The 19,237-nt window shown below is 39.2% G+C and overlaps 1 protein-coding gene across 1 annotated transcript in view; it reads left to right on the top strand.

Annotated features, from left to right (window-relative positions):
• The first annotated feature begins 11,324 nt into the window (after nucleotides 1–11,324).
• The window catches only part of GRK1 (G protein-coupled receptor kinase 1), a 40,452-nt gene continuing 32,539 nt past the window's right edge, over nucleotides 11,325–19,237 (top strand). The window contains exon 1 of the mRNA XM_075265246.1: nucleotides 11,325–12,365. Within this exon, the coding sequence (XP_075121347.1) occupies nucleotides 11,664–12,365 (702 nt within the window). The 5' untranslated portion in view covers nucleotides 11,325–11,663. The remainder of the gene's footprint in view (nucleotides 12,366–19,237) is intronic.

The raw sequence follows: 19,237 nt of genomic DNA, 5'->3' as shown, positions 1-19,237 counted from the left end.
GCACTATATTGTATGGCCAGATTCTTCCACTCTTTTAATAATTGATTGCTAATACTTGTCTTACCAATATAACACATTAACCTACTTATACATAAGCATTCATCATCAGTGTATGTATACATAATAACAGGGGCGTAACTACCGTAGAGGCAGCGGAGGCGGCTGCCACAGGGCCCGGGCCATTAGGGGGCCCGGTGACATCCGCTACCGCTGCGGTTTTTTTAAATAGGCTGTTACAGGCCCTATTCACTTGCCAATCCTGGCTGGGCCGGGATCGGCAAGTGACACCGCGGGCCCCACAAAGACTATCATTATACTCGGGGGTCTTTGCAGACCCCCGAGTATAATGATCGGCGGACCGGAGATGTAAGGGAACATAACAAACTGTTACTTACCTCTCCATGATCCTGCCAGGTCTCCGTCCTACTTTGTCTGACGTCTCTGACGTCACATGAACCCAGCATGCTTCCCGGGTCATGTGACGTCCGACGTCATTAAAGAAGGACGCGAGCGGCGGTTGACAGCATAGGAGCCGGGGACAGGTAAGCAACAGTGTTTTTTTTAATGTTTTTATTCCCCGGGTCTCTGATTATTATACTCTGGGGTCCACAGAGGGACATAATAGTGTGTGCAGGGGACACTATAGGGGATAATACTGTGTGCAGGGGACACTATTGGGAATAATACTGTATGCAGGGGCCAGTAAGGGACATAATACTGTGTGCAGGGGACACTATTGGGGATAATACTTTGTGCAGGGGACACTATTGGGGATAATACTGTGTGCAGGGGACACTATTGAGGATAATACTGTGTGCAGGGGACACTATTGGGGATAATACTGTGTGCAGGGGACACTATTGGGGATAATACTGTGTGCAGGGGCCAGTAAGGGACATAATACTGTGTGCAGGGGCCAGTAAGGGACATAATACTGTATGCAGGGGCCACTATGGGGGATAATACTGTGTGCAGGGGTCACTATGGGGGATAATACTGTGTGCAGGGGCCAGTAAGGGACATAATACTGTGTGCAGGGGTCACTATGGGGGATAATACTGTATGCAGGGGCCACTATGGGGGATAATACTGTGTGCAGGGGTCACTATGGGGGATAATACTGTGTGCAGGGGCCAGTAAGGGACATAATACTGTGTGCAGGGGCCACTAAGGGACATAATAATGTGTGCAGGGGCCACTAAGGGACATAATACTGTGTGCAGGGCTTACTAAGGGACATAATAGAGTGCGGAGGAGGGGTCGGTCGAGGTCTTCGGCATCAGTTGGGGAAAGGGGGCATGTCAAAAGTTCGCCACAGGGCCCCGCCATTCCTAGTTACGCCACTGATAATATATGTACACTGTACACATACTAGTGCATCTCAATAAATTAGAATATCATCAAAAAGTTCTGGACTGTTGCTCAGTGGTTGTTTTCAGATTACTGTAAAGTAAATGTTGCATTTCATTTGGAAATCGAGGTCCCAGAGTCTGGAGGAAGAATGGAGAGGCTGCTGCACACTATCCAAGTTGTATGAGGGCTAGTGTGAAGTTTTCACACGTGTGAAGTTTCCATTTGAAAACCCATTAATTTCAGTGGTTTGTAAAGCAAACCACCGGTGTCCGTATGCATCCTCTCCGTGGTGAAACTGTTCCTTTTGAACGGACACAAAGTTGGACATACAGGACTTTGTGCCCATGCAAAAAACTGGTTTCACCGTGGACAGATTGCATACGGACACCGGCAGTTTGCTTTAAAAACCCATGGAAATGAATGGGTTTCTAAACTGACCACTGGAAAGCCGTCCCTATGCAGTTTTTCTGGGGACTTAGGCAGAAACACACAGGGCGGACAGTGGCACAAGTGTGAACGCCGCATTATTGAGATGCACTAGTATATCACATAATTGATGTTTGCCATGATGTATGTTCAGAGATGACAATGCAGAATATCTTTCTGTTTAATACATTGTTTTCATGGCTAGTATACAGAATGTTTATTTTGAAGCTGATGAGAAACCAAAAGAGAGCATTGTAGACAGTAGTCTCACCATTTTCCTCCATGTGAATGGACCCTAAACCCTGGAGGTTCTCTGGTCTTTAATGGTCAGTTTCTTTATTTAATCTTTCTATTGTCACCTTCCAAGAGCCATCACTTCCTTACTTTTCCATCAATATAATTATGTGAGGGCCTGTTTTTACAGGACAAGTTGTACTATTTAATGGCACCATTTTGGGTTACATATAGCTCATTAACATGTATGTACTCTTTGTGGGGAAGAAGAGAAAAAAACAGCAATAATACTGTTTACCAATGTAAATTTTGTGGCGTTCAACCATATGGCATACCTAATATGATAAATTTATTCTTTGGGTTGATATGACCACATTGATAGCAAATGTATATATATTTTTTTTACCCTTAGGTGCACCAGGACATATAGCTACGTCCTGGTGCACATGAAAAAAACATGACAGGCGCTCTGAAACAGAGCAGCCATACTAGCTGCCGGGTCTACACTGTTTCCTACAGTAGGGACCTGGCAGCATTGCCTATGATCAGAGATGACTCTGATCATGGGCATTTAGCCACTCAGTAACCATGAGTAATGGGACTTCTCCCCCCCACCGTGCGATTGCAGGAGGCGTCCAATTACCATGGCAGCCTGGAGCCTTCTAAAGGCTCTCAGCGCTGCCATTGTATTGTAACTATGCAGCAGACTTCAATAGTCACATACGAAATCTGCAATAGACTGCAATACAATAATATTGCAGTCTATGACACAGGTGATATAAAAATCACATGCTCAAGCCCCTTAGAGGGGGACTAAGAAAAACTAGAAAAAAAAAAAAAAAAGTTTTTCCAGATATAATTTTTTTTTTTAAATCTAAAAGTTTATATCACCCCCTTTCCCTACAGTACATATAAATAAATAAATAAATTTGAACATAAACACATCAGACATCCCCAAGGCCGAAAACACCCAGATTATTAAAATATAAAAACATTAGTCCCATACGGTAAACAGCGTAGCAAGAAAAAGAATCCAAATGGCTGATTTGGCATTTTTTTTGCCAAATTACCTCCCTTAAAAAATGGAATAAAAAGTGATCAAAACAACATACATACATACATACTTACATCATGGTACCAATAAAAACTACATATTGTCCCACAAAAAAAGACACCTTACACAGCTCCATACACTGAAATATAAAAAAAACTAAAGAGGTCAGAATACGGTGATTCAAAAAAATTTTGTTTTTTTTTAAATATTAATAGATAGGAAACTATGAATGCTCTTCTAGTAAAATTAACAACTAGGAGGAGATTCTATCCAGTGGCTTTTACTGGAGGAGCATTCATGGTTTCCTATCTAGGGGGAATATTCAGAATAGTGTCTCTGACAGGAATAAACTACAAATATGTCTTTGCTAGCGTCAGAGGACGCCCTACGTACATGCTTTAGCTGAAGATAAGAGACATTGTGGGCAACTCCCTCAATCTGCCAATATCACATTACTGTTTGCACAGTTCACAAGGTAGAACTCTAATAGAATGCCGTATTCTGCCTCTGCTGTTTAAAGATGTGTGGCCAACAGGAGGATTTAATAGCATTTTAGGGGCAGTAAACTTAATCTTACTCTCACAATTCAAAGGGATTATGTAAAGAAAGTGGAAAGTGATCATTTTCTGCTGCTTCCTTTTATTATATTTATTAATGATGCATTAAGGATCCATTTGACACATCTGATACACAAGGTATTGGGCCTATGAACCATTCTGCTACTAGCCCATAAAAAGAGTAAGATTAAGGCCCTATGGTACGTCCTGCAGGCAAAAAGCACTGTGGGAAAAAAACATGATGGCAATGCATTGTAGTTCTTCCCACAGCACTTTCAACAGAAAGTTTGCAGAGTTTTTCTCCACGGACTTTATGTTACAATTATATCTATGGGGAAACTGCCGGCGTTTCCGTAGATATGATTGACATGCTGAGATTTCCGCACCAGTTTTGGAAATCGCGGTGTGTCTACCCTGCAGTTTTTACCGCAAAATGGGCATGAGATTTGTTGTACTGTAAAACGCCGAGATTTTTCCCGCTTCATTTTCCCCACAATCAAATCACAACATTTCTGGTCTATGGAACCCTGGCCTAAAAGTCACAATTTTTGGTGCATTACAGTGCGTTAAAATGTTTTACTTTCATCACAAATTTTACACCAGGAACAAGTATAAAATATATGAGAATCCTCAGTCACTGACAGTATCATAATAATCTATTATATTGCGGTCTGGCATTCCGATAGAATCTATATAGACTGAAACGTTATTGGTATTTCTAATATATCTAATTTTAGTTTAGTAGTTTTTAGATGAAAAATTCTTAGAATCTATCTAACTCATTTAAAGACTAGAAATGTTGATGTCAGTTGATTGGATGTTATGAATAATCAAACCTATTAATATTGTAAATAATAATAATAATAATTAATTAATAATAATAATTTGTTATAACATAACCAAGATTCCTATATAGCAGAGAGCAGATTACTTTCAGAGTTGGTCTTGGATGTATATCTGACCTTGACTAACAATGTCACAGTGATTTCCAGCCTATCCGACTTTCATCTTGTAAAGTGTGCAACACGTTTTTGTAGGGTTGGAGGAAACACGCAGGGTGAACATGAGCAACTCCCAGTACTGTAAGACAGCAGTGCTGCTAAACACTGAGCCATATACTATTTATAGATGTCATACAGAATACATTAAACCTATAGGCAAAAAAAACAAAACCACATTTACTTTAAAATCTGCGAAAAATATGTGACGTGAACTTATGTTAGTTATTATTAAAAGCATGTATACAATGTTTTAATCTGACATGGTATGGTAACTTTAAAGAGGACCTTTCACCGATTTGGGCACAGGCAGTTCTATATACTGCTGGAAAGCTGACAGTGCGCTGAATTCAGTGCACTGTCAGCTTTCCCGATCTGTGCCCCGGGTAAAGCGCTATCGGTACTGTAGCGCTTTAGTGTCAGAAGGGCATTTCTGACAGTTAGCCAGAATGCGCCTATCGCGCTGTACTGTGGAGCGGGGAGGAACTCACAGATTGGGAAAGCCGACAGTGCGCTGAATTCAGCGCACTGTCAGCTTTCCAGTAGTATATAGAACTGCCTGTGCCCGATCTGATGAAAGGTCCTCTTTAACCCCTTCCCGACATGCGCCGTAATAGTACGGCGCGTGTCGGGTCTGTAACTATGGTGACCGCCCGGGAGCCGGGCGGCCGTCATAGCCGCCGGGTGTCTACTGCTTTAAGCAGTAGACAACCGGCTCTAATGCCTCCGATCGGTCCCCGGACCGATTGGAGGCATTAACCCCTCCGGCGCTGCTGTCAAAGGCGCCGGAGGCGCCATCTTCCCGGCGGCGTATGGGCGCCGCCATTTTGGCAGGGATCGCCGGCTCCTGGAGCATGCTCCAGGGCCGACCCCCGTTGCCATGACAGCCGGGAGCCTTGTTAAAGGCTCCCAGCCGGTCTGCAAATTCTCTCTTTTGCAGGCTGGTGTATGCAGCCTGCAAAAGAGATGATGATTTTTTGCAATGCATTGCAATGCATTAGCATTGTAATGCATTGCATTAGTGATCAGACCCCCTGGGGTTCAACACCCCTAGGGGGTCTAATAAATGCAAAAAAAAAAAAAAAAAAAAAGTAAAAAAAAAAATAAAAAAATATAAAAAGTATTAAAAGTTCAAATCACCCCCCTTTCCCTAGAACAAATATAAAAGTAGTTAAAAACTGTGAAACATATACATGTTAGGTATCCCCGCGTCCGAAATCGCCCGCTCTACAAATCTATAAAAATATTTTTCCTGTTCGGTAAACGCCGTAGCAGGAAAAATAGTCAAAAGTGCCAAACCGCCGTTTTTTCACTGTTTTAATTCTGATAAAAATTTTAATAAAAAGTGATCAAAGCAATAACATTTCCCGAAAATGGTAGAACTAAAAGTACACCCAGCCCCGCAAAAAAAGACGCCCTATGCATCCCCATACACCTATGTATAAAAAAGTTACGGCCGTCGGAATATGGCGACTTTTAGAAACAAAATTTTTTAACACCATTTTGGAATTTTTTTTAGGGGTCAAAATGTAAATAAAACCATATAAATTTGGTATCCCTGGAACCGTACCGAAACACAGAATACAGGGGACATGTCATTTTGGCTGCACAGTGAACGCCGTAAAACCAAAGCCAGTAAGAAAGTCGCAGAAATGCATTTTTTCTTCAAATCCACCCCATTCTGAATTTTTTTCCTGCTTCCCAGTACATTATATAGAATAATTAATGGTGGCATCATGAAGAAAAAATTGTCCCGCAAAAATTAAGACCTCATATGACTCTGGGAGCGGAGAAATAAAAAAGTTATGGGGTTTAGAAGGAGGGGAGTCAAAAACGAAAAACGAAAATCAAAAAATGCCATCAGCGGGAAGGGGTTAAAGGTGTGCCATACTGCCCATACAGGGGTCTCCACTTTGACATTTACAGTGACCAAATTGATATAAAATTTCTTAGTATTGTATTATTCATAGTTATATGTGTTATCTTTGCATAATGTACTGTATATAAAATCTATCTATCTATCTATCTATCTATCTATCTATCTATCTATCTATCTATATCTGTGGGGTACCTGCTTTGGCTTTTGCGACTACATGAACATTATCCCTTGAGAGTATAAATGTTTGTAATGTTTACACTGCAGATCAATCCAATCCAGCATAGTACGATAAGTAGGCTATAGTTGTCTCTGTCCATAGGATTTACAATTATTCACATATCCCTTTGTTTGATCTAATAGAGGTCAGGAACTGTAATCTTGGACTTATAGGATCAACACTGTCATTGACTACTAGAAGCTGCTTGCGGTCATGGTATATCCCATCAGACAATTTCCGTAGCTGTCAATTAGATTTTGCTATAATAACTATCTACTGGAAAGAAAGAATACCATAATATTATTGCGTATAGTAGTATTATAAAATATCTATTATTTTTATTTTATATAACAACAAAAATGAACGCACAGGATGAAGTTCAGCCTTTTATCTCTGCCTTTACATGTAATTTTGCTGGATTAGAAGTCCAGTTAGGTTGAGGCCCCACGTAGCAGAAACAACGCTTTTTTTGTTGCAGATTATGCTGCTTTTTTTTTTTGAGCCAAAGCCACGAATGGCTACAAAAGGAATGGAAAATATAGGAGGTACTTATGCTTCTGCCTTCTGCTCAATCCACTCTTGGCTTTGGCTCAAAAACACACAGCAAAATCTACAATAAAAAAAGATGCCTTTCTGCAACGTGGGGCCTCAGCTTAAACCTTAGGGGGAGTTCACACGGAGAAACGTGCCGTGTGATGTGGCACGTATACGGCATGTGAGACTTTGAGTGCCGTAAAAGCAATCAATGGGAGCCTGGATCGTATTCGCCGCGTTATTTTGCGGCTGTGATTTTGCGGACTTTTACCTCAAAGGCAACAAAAGTACATTTTCCACACCCTCAAAGCATAACTTTCATTGTAATTAGCTTTAAAATATCACTTTTACACTGGTTATAGTTAACTAAAAAGATGGGGATGCTGCCTATAATCAATTATTATATTAACAATTGCCATATAATAAAAAATCTATAATAATCATAGTCATCTTAAGTGCTATGTGATGTTTCCAATAACCTTTCTTTATCAATTCCTTGTATTTTTCTACATCTCTGCTTTCATTCATTGTGCTTACTACCAGTGGATAAAAATCAGTCCATGGTCATGTGATATACTGTTCATGGTCATGTGATATACGGTTCATGGTCATGTGATATACAGTCCTTGATCATGTGATGTATATACAGTCCTTGGTCATGTGATATACGGTTCATGGTCATGTGATATACGGTTCATGGTCATGTGATATACAGTCCTTGGTCATGTGATGTATATACAGGTGCACAGCTTGTTACCTGGCAGATGTCTGATTACTGTGCCGAGACTATAATGAGCTGTGCACCTGTGTGTCCATCACATGACCAACTTTTTATAATACAAACAATTACATTTGTCTCTTATATTCATCTGAGATTAAACAACCCCTTTAAGGCTAAGGCCTTACAGCAGGCCACAGTGAAAAAGGGCTGTGGGAAAAATGCAACGGAAACAAATGCGATTTTTCTGGCAGGGATTTTCACATAAAAAGTTAGAAGCGTTTTCCTTTGTGGACTTTCTGCTTCAGTTAATAGGGACACTGCCATCCACTTTGCAGGGATTGTAAAACACAGTGTTTTTTTTACCACGGCGTTTGCGCCATGTGGGGCTCCAGCCTAACATTTGAATCATTTTGAAAGTTCACAAATAATGGACATGTAATAATACCCCTTCAGCTACAGTAGGGAACGCTTAGTGCCATATGTGTTATAAAGTAGCAAACACTGCTATTTAACCCTTAGGTTCTATCATGGTGTCTATCATAATGATATGTTGTTAAATATCTTGTATTTGCGGGTGAGACTTGTGTCACGTGTTGTAGGCCTTATCCACGATAGGAAGAAGTCAGCTTGTTATAAATCAATGTATGGGTTTATTAATATCTTGAAGGAAAACACAGGAACAGGGAAAGTGTCCAAATAACACATATATCAGTCAATGTCAATAGCTTACATCTTCAGAGAAGTTAAATCATCTGGATATCTTGTAGTTACAGCTTGGTTCATGCTTGATCATCTGGTCTGGTCATCTGGGATATTCACGACATCTTGTCCAGAATGACAGAGAGGGATAGCAGACAGACCTGCCATAGATTCCCCATGGATCCCCCTCATGGATGACGACGACCTGCCAGGGTCACCCACCCTGGTCATCCCAACGACCGACCTCCTGGTCTTCTTCCCAAAGACAGACCTAGACATGTGTATTTGTCACTAATTTATATTCATGAGAGGGGGTGTTACCTTCCATCTTGCTGCTATGTAAGGAGATTTCTACTATGGTGTACTCTAACCGCAGCCATGTTCCCAAAATATAGCAGATATGATGTCAGTAGAGTGTTAACCCCATGTCTGCTAGAGAATATTGTAAATATAATATTTAACATATGTGTATGATAGTGATATATGATAGACACCATGATAGTGGGTTAAAATTCAGTTTATGTTAAAATCCCACAATCCATGTTTCGCCAGAAAACTGCTGTCATCAACATCTTGGGGATACTGTACATTCAGTCAATCCTGAGTCCAAAAATTGATTGTAATATTGTAAGCAATATCATTGGTGTAGTTAATAACTTGTGGTTCACACTGTGCTACCAGATCCGGCAATCAAATAATGGTTACATCTATGTTTATTATTATTATTATTATTATTATTATTTATTTATTTATATAGCATCATTAATTCCATGGTGCTTTACATAGCTTTACTACACAAATCCTGTGAAAATAGATACCCATCACTAAATATACACTGTTCCAGCAGGGGACAAATATACTCTATAGTATCAATAGAGGGTGAAAATGTAGACCCCATAGGACCTCAGTAGGCTTTATTCATCCTCCTAAAATGACCCCCAAAGGTCTATAACCACTTTATAGAGGGCACAAGGTGGTGTAACCTAAAACTTTCATGGCACACTACATGTACCACCCCTCCTTCATGTTATAAACTTGTGTTGGCTCTGTATGCATCACCTCTTCTTCCTCCCACTCCCCAAAAATATAAGATCCAAATAAGATCTCCACACAATATCACTACTGTTATTATGTCATAATGAATAAATAATGCCGCCATCCTAATACTGAAAAAACACCATATTCAAACATATAATGCCACCACACTTCAGTTGCTATATAGTGGTAGATACCGGTGTACACATACACTCTGCAGATTATATACATATATACAGTATGATGACAGAAATTGATATATGATTGAAGCCATTTTTACCTTTCTGCGACTTTTCTATTTGACCTAAACTGCCATAATGATTTATATTAGCTATGTCTCCTGCTACAGAGTTATAAACATACAGTTTTTAACATTTGAGGACAGAATGGGGGTTATTGTTAGTATTAATAATATTCCCATGCTGATGAAGAACAGTAACAGCCCCTTTCTGTGCCAAAAATGCCACAGTGTACCCTCATGTCCAACAGTGCCCATGACATTATCCCCCATGTCACCTTGTTCTTGTCTCCTGTCTATCCCAAACCCCACAGTGATTCTTGTCCACCACAGTACCCCTTTATCCTTGACTATGCCACAGTTCCCCCTGCCCATGCCTCTCCCATAGAACCCACTTGTACTTGCATCTGTTACCATGCCCCATTGCCCCATTGTCCATGCATTTTTGTTGCTCTTTTTGTTGAAAATGGGTGGCACAAAGAGATGAAGGATCTCTGGCACATATAGCTTGGTGACTTCATTGCTGCCAGAAACTTTTACAGACAATAGGCCGCAAACACCTGTGGCCTGAGGTGACTTTGGCCAAGTGCAGAAAGTTCTAATGATGTTACTTCACCATCTGCTCTATGGTGAGCACCATAACTTTAAAGGGAACATTGCTTATACCTTCTTTTTCACTTTTCATTGCTGTTATTGTGAGCAACTGTGGGGACCGCCATAGAGGAGGAGGGTGGGAATCATTTACAAAAATTATATAAAATTAAATATTGAGTTCCTATATTGTCAATCATCATCAGTTCGGATCATTTTATGTGCTCAGATAAAATAAAATCTAAAAGGCCTGAACTAATCCAGAGATTTGTTATATATATATGTCTGTAAAGACTATAATCCTATTGCCACTGCAATGAAAGAACTGGCATATGAAGAAGAATCTTTTACGGGCTGTTCCAATGCATAGGTATAGAATATATGTATATGCACACAGATATACGGTATGTACAGACATAACATTAACTGAACTCTATCTATCTATCTATCTATCTATCTATCTATCTATCTATCTATCTATGTATCAAGCTACCCACATAACATAAATAAACACTATATATAATAATACACATTTAGAGTTACTATGTAGATTTTTCTTTTTTGCGTAAATGTATTGCTTTCAAGTATTAATAAACTAAGTCTGTAACTAGGAAATAAGTAATTTCATACTGCAGAGGAATATATTTTGTTTGCTAGAGATAATGATGGAGAGAGAGAGAGAGAATGAGAGTCGAATTATCTACCTAAGTGGATAAAGAGTTTACAGAGGTGTTGAGTCAGGGGTATTAGTTCTTCACCTGTCATTTAGCTATCTCTTCTAATAAGACATTCTTATATTATATCACACAGGATCTGGATTACTATTTTACGTCTGAGGTGATTTTCACGGCACATTGATTGCTTTTTTTATTTTTTTATTTTTGCATTCACTCTTTTTTGGAAGAGTTACGGACTACGAGCTGTTTGGCCTATATTTCCTCATGCACAGTTTCATGGACAAGCAATACCCGATTGAAGACTTTAGTCTATAATTCTACCTCGATCAAAGGGATTTTGCTAAGCCTGGAAGCACTGAATGCAGTGGGCAGATCTTCCTTTCAGTCAAGATTTTCTTTCGGTAGCTACCAAGTGGTTCATGTTTGGTACAGGAGACTAAACAATCAAAGATGGATTTTGGGGCACTGGAAACAGTGGTAGCCAATTCTGCATATATTACTGCACGTGGTAGCTTTGATGGGGGCTTCAATCCTCAAATTACTCGGAATAAGAAGTTTCGTGCCAAGCTAAAGCTGCCTCCCATTGAACAGTGTGAACATCTGAAGAATGAGCTTGATCTGGAATATGAAAATATTTGTGAAAAGCAGCCCATTGGTAAGAAGTTGTTCCAGGAGTTTTTGGGATCCGTTGATCTGTTTGTTCGTGTATTGGAGATCTGGAACGATATTGAGGATTATGATACAGCTGAGGATGAGGACCGTTTGCAAAAAGCCAAGAGCATCATTAACAAATACCTTGACAGCGATTCTAAGTATTTTTGTCACTATCTAAATGAAAAGGATATTGCCCAAGTGGTGAAGGACAGCAACAATGTCCCCGATGGGCTCTTTAAGCCGTTGCTTCAGTCTACCTCAAGTTATTTAAAGGAAAATGCATTTCAGCAATACAAGGAAAGCAAATATTTTTCAAAATTCCTTCAATGGAAATGGCTAGAATCTCAGCCTATTGGTGAAGAATGGTTTATGGACTTTAGAATTCTTGGCAAAGGTGGATTTGGGGAAGTGTCGGCTTCACAAATGAGAGCAACTGGTAAAATGTATGCTTGTAAGAAACTCAACAAGAAACGCTTGAAGAAAAGGAAGGGATTTGAAGTAAGCATTTGATTGCTCATGACTAGTCAATAGGATCCACTTAGCACTGTTAAAACTTTAGCAGATTTGAAGGCATGAGTTTTATTGGGCTATGATTGGCTAGAGGTCACATGACCAGCTTACTGACCAGGCTTAGATGTTTGAAGGTCAGGGTTAATCACACTTAACATGACGTTTTTGGGCTTCTTTCTCCAAAAACTATACATTGAACTTGGTTTGATGATTTCATTAAAAGATTTGTGATGGTAGCGTAATATATATTTACCAATCTTGGAAATATCAAAGCATCAGTATGAGTATTGTCGCTAGATTACAGCTTGATTAGCTTGATTATAAAGTTTAGCATTAGAAACACATTTGTTATCATGTTAACAGCCCTGAATCCATCTGCAGCGTTTTGGCTAAATATTATGGCACAAGTTTGACCTTTTCCAGTTTATATAACTGGAATACTGATCTATAGTGAACACTTAACCACACCCCTTTGTAAATTATGGGGTCAGTTAAAATTTATGACATATGAGCTGACTAAACCTTTACTATATATACCCTACTTAACACATCTCTAATGTAAATACTTACATGTTAAAGATATTTTACCGCAACTATATAATTTCTGACTATATGTATATACTATTTCTACAGGGAGGATACAATTATTTGGTTGCATAAAGGGCATATATAAAAAGGAAAACTAAAAAGTACACAGGGCATTATACAGTTAATACAAGTTCCACAATGGGTTCATTAAACTTTTACAATTCGTCCTATAACTATAGGGATACAAAAGCTTGCACCTATAAAAATAGGAATATGCAATGTGGGAACACATACAGTGTAAGGTATATTTTATTATTATAAGGTGTTCTAATTGTTAAAATAATGCTTAGAATATAACTTAAACCCCTCCCATCATTTTCTATATTTGCTGTTTTGGGAATTTTGTTAAACAAAACTCAGGGGCTTTCCTGTAAGAAACAGGTAATGTTGGCAAACCTAGTTCTGGTAGCGAGGCAATTATATAAAATACAGTATTTTATGCTGGGGAGAATAAGGTCGTCGGGGCCACTGGTTTTGTGAGGGAGCAGCAGTGATATATGACACTATGCTTATGTTATGCCAACAATTTTTACAAAGGGTCAAAAAGTTTTACAATAATCTGCTATCGGACTAGAGTTTTAAATGTTGCTTTTTTGCCTATGTTGTTGTTTCTCTGCATGGTATGGCCTTGACCCAATATATGTCTGTATATATAAATATATGATAATACATCATGTTTGTGCTTAGCTAATACTTTTCCAAAGTAAAACATCTTAAATTAGCACAAAAAGTAAAATTTGTAAAAAAAAAAACAACCAAAAAAAACGTGAGAACTTTGTAGACACTTTACCTTTGGTTTCTCCAGTTATTGTTCCTTGAATACTATGACAGTAAGTGACTCCTCCAACACTTTCACAGTTAGGAAAGAACTAGAACTCTCCTTTAATTTATTACTTTTGTATGCAAAACTTCACACAAAGAAACGCGTAAAAACATGCTGTATTTTCTTTGCTGGAAACCAAACTCTGCTTGTAGTTTTCTGCTTTTGCCTGTATGACAACTTTTAACTCCTTTACTCCACAATGCTCCCTTCTCTTTGAGTCCCTTGGTGAAAAAAGTGCATTACAAATATATATAATTGTCATAAACCAAATTGACTTGAATGACCAACTGCAGAAAAGCTATTAACTTAATCACTCCTTTATATCTTTATTTACGGTAGATACAAATATACCGTCTGTCTTCATATCACACCATCAATAAGAAATTAACACTTAGCTTTCAGTATTTTTCTACTGTGTAAGGATCTCTATCTTATACTGTTTATAAATGCTGCTGTCCATGGCCAGCATAAAATTATATCTCCTTATATATAGCTTCTTTCACTGAAGATACAGCAGAAGCTGTACTGTATCCTTTTGGTTATTCACAGCTAACAGAGCTTTATTAGAATGATATGAATAGACCTGTATATTATGAACAACAGAGGGTGTTATCGCAAGCAAATAGTTGAAAGATTTCTGTGTGTGAAATAATTTTACTCTTTAAAAAGTTAGTTTGCAATGGATATTTACTTTAATTATTTTCATTTGTATTAATGGCACAACCCCTTTCAGTTGCTGAAAGTACTATATTCTATTGATCAGGCCCTCAATAATTATATACCTGTATGCATCTATATAATACAGTACATAGCCTCAAATCACAAAGGATAAAATAAGGTGATACTGTAGTGTAATATTCAAGTAAATGTCTTCCTATTAGTAATATATTATCTTACATTTCACATATTCAATTGTGAATTACATAAAATTGTTTGGGCTTTACTATAATAAGGCTAAATGAAGATAAGGAAGAGGATAGCACTTTAATACTTTGTTAATAAGATATATTAGAAAGTTTCTTATATTCAAACCAGGGGCATAACTAGGAATGATTGGGCCTCATAGCAAGCTTCTGACTGTCCCCTCCCCCTTACACAGTCCTTTCAGAAACATTTTTAAAACTCTACCCCTGACTCCCCACAATCCTTACAGACACATTGACCCCCACAAGTCCCTTTCCCTGGGCTTCACACGATGCTCTCATATGTATTCCCTCAAACTTACTTATCTTTTCTCCCAGAGCACCACACAATCCTACAAACCTACACAGTTTACCAACACCCCTCCATCCCATGGGTGAATATACAATATTTAGGGTTTCAGTGACTGTTATATGTGCACTATTATATGATCTATAATGACCATTAAGTGTCAGAGTTGGATGTCACACCCTGTGTTTTATCTTGTCAATGATGATTGCTATGTACATTGCTATGTACACCACTCCTATAGAATTCCAGCCAACTTTTCTGTACCCGTACTCATGCCTCCATTATGGATAGGGTCAACCAGGTATGCAGTGGGGCAGACCCTGGGTCACTGATCAGACAATGGGCTGCTTAAACAGAACACCAACATGGGGGCATAATATGTAGTAAAACCCCTGAGATACTGCAGTCATGTTAGACTATGGCATCTCAGGGGTTAACAATCGCGAACCAAGCTCAGCTCTAACCATTAGTGTTAGCGGAATGCGTAAGCTGTATATAACGCCTGACACCCGCTAGGTATGATGTGCACACAGTTTTTGTGTGCGCACCATGCTTCCACCTTAATAGTAAGGCAGTATGTGGCACTTCCTTCCCAGCTGCCCGGTACTCTTGTGATGGATGTTGGGAAGTGATTTAAGGGGAGAGAAAGAGAAAAGAATATATAAGAGAAAGCTCTAACTCATCATTCTCAGCTGAGAGCAGGACTGTAACCTAGGCAACCCTAGGTAAAACACTTCAAATAGCATAAGTTACCAGTCTGAATATGATCCTTAAAACGGGAATATCTCTTTAATCTTCTTTTTGCCCCCCCAGGGGAACTCGTATCAGTGATCATTAGATCACTTATACCATACATTGCAATGCTATAGTATTGACGTCAATGTTAAAATGACTATTTGGCCCTGCCACCGGAAGAGGGGGCTATAGTTAGTTATACAGATTAGATGGCTATCAACCAAATGCTCATTCCTCCTGATCTCCTAAACATGTGTATGCTCAGATACGATTGTGTTCTCAATAGGCAGCGAAGGGTAAGCTGTCAAGCTCGTGTTGGAGTTTAGTGCCCCTGAAAAAAACATCATGGACAAGTTGAAATCCATCATCCATTTCCTACAACATCTGCCATCATTGAAATTTTACAAACTACCACACATAGGATGGTCCCAAAACTGGAATGCCTGACATCCATAAGGACCTAATCGTGTTTAGGGTTCCAAATTCACCATTTCTTTTAAAGGGCTTTTGCCATCATAGTAAGTTATTTCCTATCCACAGGAGAGGGGATAACTTGCTGATTGCCAGGGTCTGACTGATCAGGGGAGCAGGGAATTTTTGTCCCCCATTTTGAATGGAACAGTGGTTGTGCAGTGGTCATTTTTAATGGGAGTGCCAAACATAGCTGAGCGATGTACTTCTGGCACTTCCATTGAAATAAATACCCAACCACTATGTGACCAGTTGGATGCCTACCAATCTGAAAGGTATCTGTGGATAGGGAAAAACTTGCTGAGAAAGCACAATTCCTTCTGTCATATTAGACTGTCAAATGTTTGCTCTGATAAAATAAATCAGAACACTGTGATGCACACCTCAAAATTTTTAGTACCCCCTGCAGCCTTTTCCTTGTCCTTCTACTCCTACAACTCTGTAATTACTGAATTATCATATTAATACATCAATGTTACACATCTATGCACACAATTCCATGCATTTAGATGGACATTTCCAGTACCAAATGCCCTTCTCCCAAAGCTAACAATAGCCAAAGGCCTACAAAGCCTATGCTGTTGGTGCATGCAGTCCAGGGTCTTGTATGCTTATTCCTATTATTATTATCAATTACAATTATTATCAATTACACTTATTATGGGCCATCACTGGGGACATTATTACTTGCATGGGAGCCACTGGGGGACATTATTCTTGTCTGGGGGTCACTGGAGGACATTATAGCTTGCCTGGAGACCACTGTAGGGCATTTTTGCTTGCCGGGGGACCACTGTCGGACTTTTTTGCTTGTCTGGTGGCTGCTGAAGAACATTATTGCTTGCCTGGCGCACACTGGAAAACATTATTACTTGCCTAGGGTCAATTTTTATTACTAGAGATGAGCGAGTAGTATTTGATTGAGTAGGTATTCGATCGAATACTACGGTATTCGAAATATTCGTACTCGATTGAATACTACTAGCTATTCGCAGTAAATATCCGATTCAGAACCAGCATTGATTGGCCGAATGCTATACAGTGTATAGCATTCGGCAAATCAACGCTGGTTCTGCAGCAAGCTCGTCCTTGCTGGCCGGGAGAGCTGGCAGCTTGCTGTTACGAGCGAGCTTACTTTTTCTCATAGGAATGAATTGACCAGCTTGATTGGCCAGTGTACAGCATTCGGCCAATCAACGCTGGTTCTGCCGGAGACTCGTTTGTGAGGAGGCAGAGTCTAAGATCGGACCACAGCAGTCTCTATTGTGGAGAAAAATGCATGCAGTTTTGATGTGTTTTTTGTTGAAGTTTTGTGAATTTACAGCAAATTTCTATTCCAGTTCTAATTTCAAAAAATGTTCTACAAGCACACCAAAACAATAGTTTTTGTTTCTCATTTGGTAATAATTATTTGGTAGAGGAGCCCAAGGAAATAGTTTTTTCTAGGGTGCCCCAAGTCTGTAAATGTTGGAAACACTGATGTAGACATGGATGGCTGAAATGACGTCTATGTGCAGAGTCAGTCCAACTGGTATTCTTCCTGGATCCCTTTGACAGTACAGGGTTCCCAATAAACAGGTATCTTGCAGCATCTTGTTGCATGCAGCCTCCTGCTGTGTGTGTATGTATCCCTAGGTCACAGAACTAAAAGGGCCCTAGTTCAAGGAAGAATCAAGCAGCAGACTACTGACAGGGCCCTAGGACAGAAACAATAAGAGTCAAGGGCTAAGCAGCAAGCTACTACTGAAAAATAAATACGTTTAATAAAATTTAGGCAACCTTTTAAGAATTTGTACATGAGTGTTAGGTAATATTTTTATGTAACTGTTTAATGGGCCCCAGAATTATTTTTTTTTTCTGGTGGGCCCTAGACAGCTCAGTCTAAGACTGCTTATTCATTTTTACAATTCTGGACCTTGATGCTTTGCAGCTTGCGTACAGCATACAAACCACATCTAGAATGTGTCTTCAATCTAGGTTAAGAGTACACTGTTTCCACCTTTTTTCCCGGTGGAGGAATGGACCTCAATTTCTCAGATTCTATATACTCTCTAGAAAAGAAGTTCACAGTTTGTACATAGTTCTCCAAGTAGATAAACAATATTGTGCAGCTGCTTCTATGTAATGTCTTTATTAGATCTAGCACATGCTTGCACTGCTCAGACATGCAAATGATTAAATGACACCAGTCTAATCCTAAAATGCACTGTACTGAACGTAGTGTACCAGCAGATGTACAGTCCCTTCCAACAGCATCTGACCTACTTAAAGTATTAAGGCGCCCAGAGCAGCATAGGTCACATTGATGGATACTGCTGTGCTTTTGTTAGATTAACTTTTTGTAAACACATGTGGAAAATATTTAAAAATGCATTTGCACTGTACTGTATATGTATGCACTTCCCCGATTCAGCAATTTTTCAATTTTTATTTCTTACTCCCCACCTTGCAAAAGCCATATTTTTTTTTTGTTTTTCATTCACAGAACTATATGATCGCTAATTTTTGTGGCACTGATTGTCCTTCATTATGATGCCATTTAATACTCCATACAATATTCTATGAAACTAAATAAAAAATCTTTGAAAAATAAAAAAAAAATTCTCGGAGCTGCCATATTCTGACACCCGTAACCATTTTTCTCTAGGTTCACACTAGCACTTGAGTCTCCTTTGTTCATATCCACATGGGGACCTGAAAGACAGAGACCCAGTCTGCTTATAGACCCTAATGGGCTCCGCTGGAGTCCTCTTTGCAGGACTCTTCTCTGCCGATTTTAAGCGGAATCTACGATGGAGTCTTTGGAGTCTATGGAAACTTCAAGGCAGATGCGAATACATCAAGGAATACAGCTTTTTTTTTTTTTTTTTTTTTTAAAGATAGAACAAAGGGGCATGTTTAGTATTGGCAAAAAATGTTCCATAATTTGAAGTAAATTGGCATGCCTAGATTTTGAGCAATTTTTTCTGTCTCATTCAAAAAAGGGGCCTGGTTTCACTGAAAAGGGGGTGTTATTTCACAGGAAGGGATA

Source organism: Leptodactylus fuscus, chromosome 2 (assembly GCF_031893055.1).
Source record: "Leptodactylus fuscus isolate aLepFus1 chromosome 2, aLepFus1.hap2, whole genome shotgun sequence".
NCBI classification, from domain to species: Eukaryota; Metazoa; Chordata; class Amphibia; order Anura; family Leptodactylidae; genus Leptodactylus; species Leptodactylus fuscus.
Note: the sequence above shows the minus strand (reverse complement) of the source record. Positions and strands in the feature narration are given on the sequence as shown.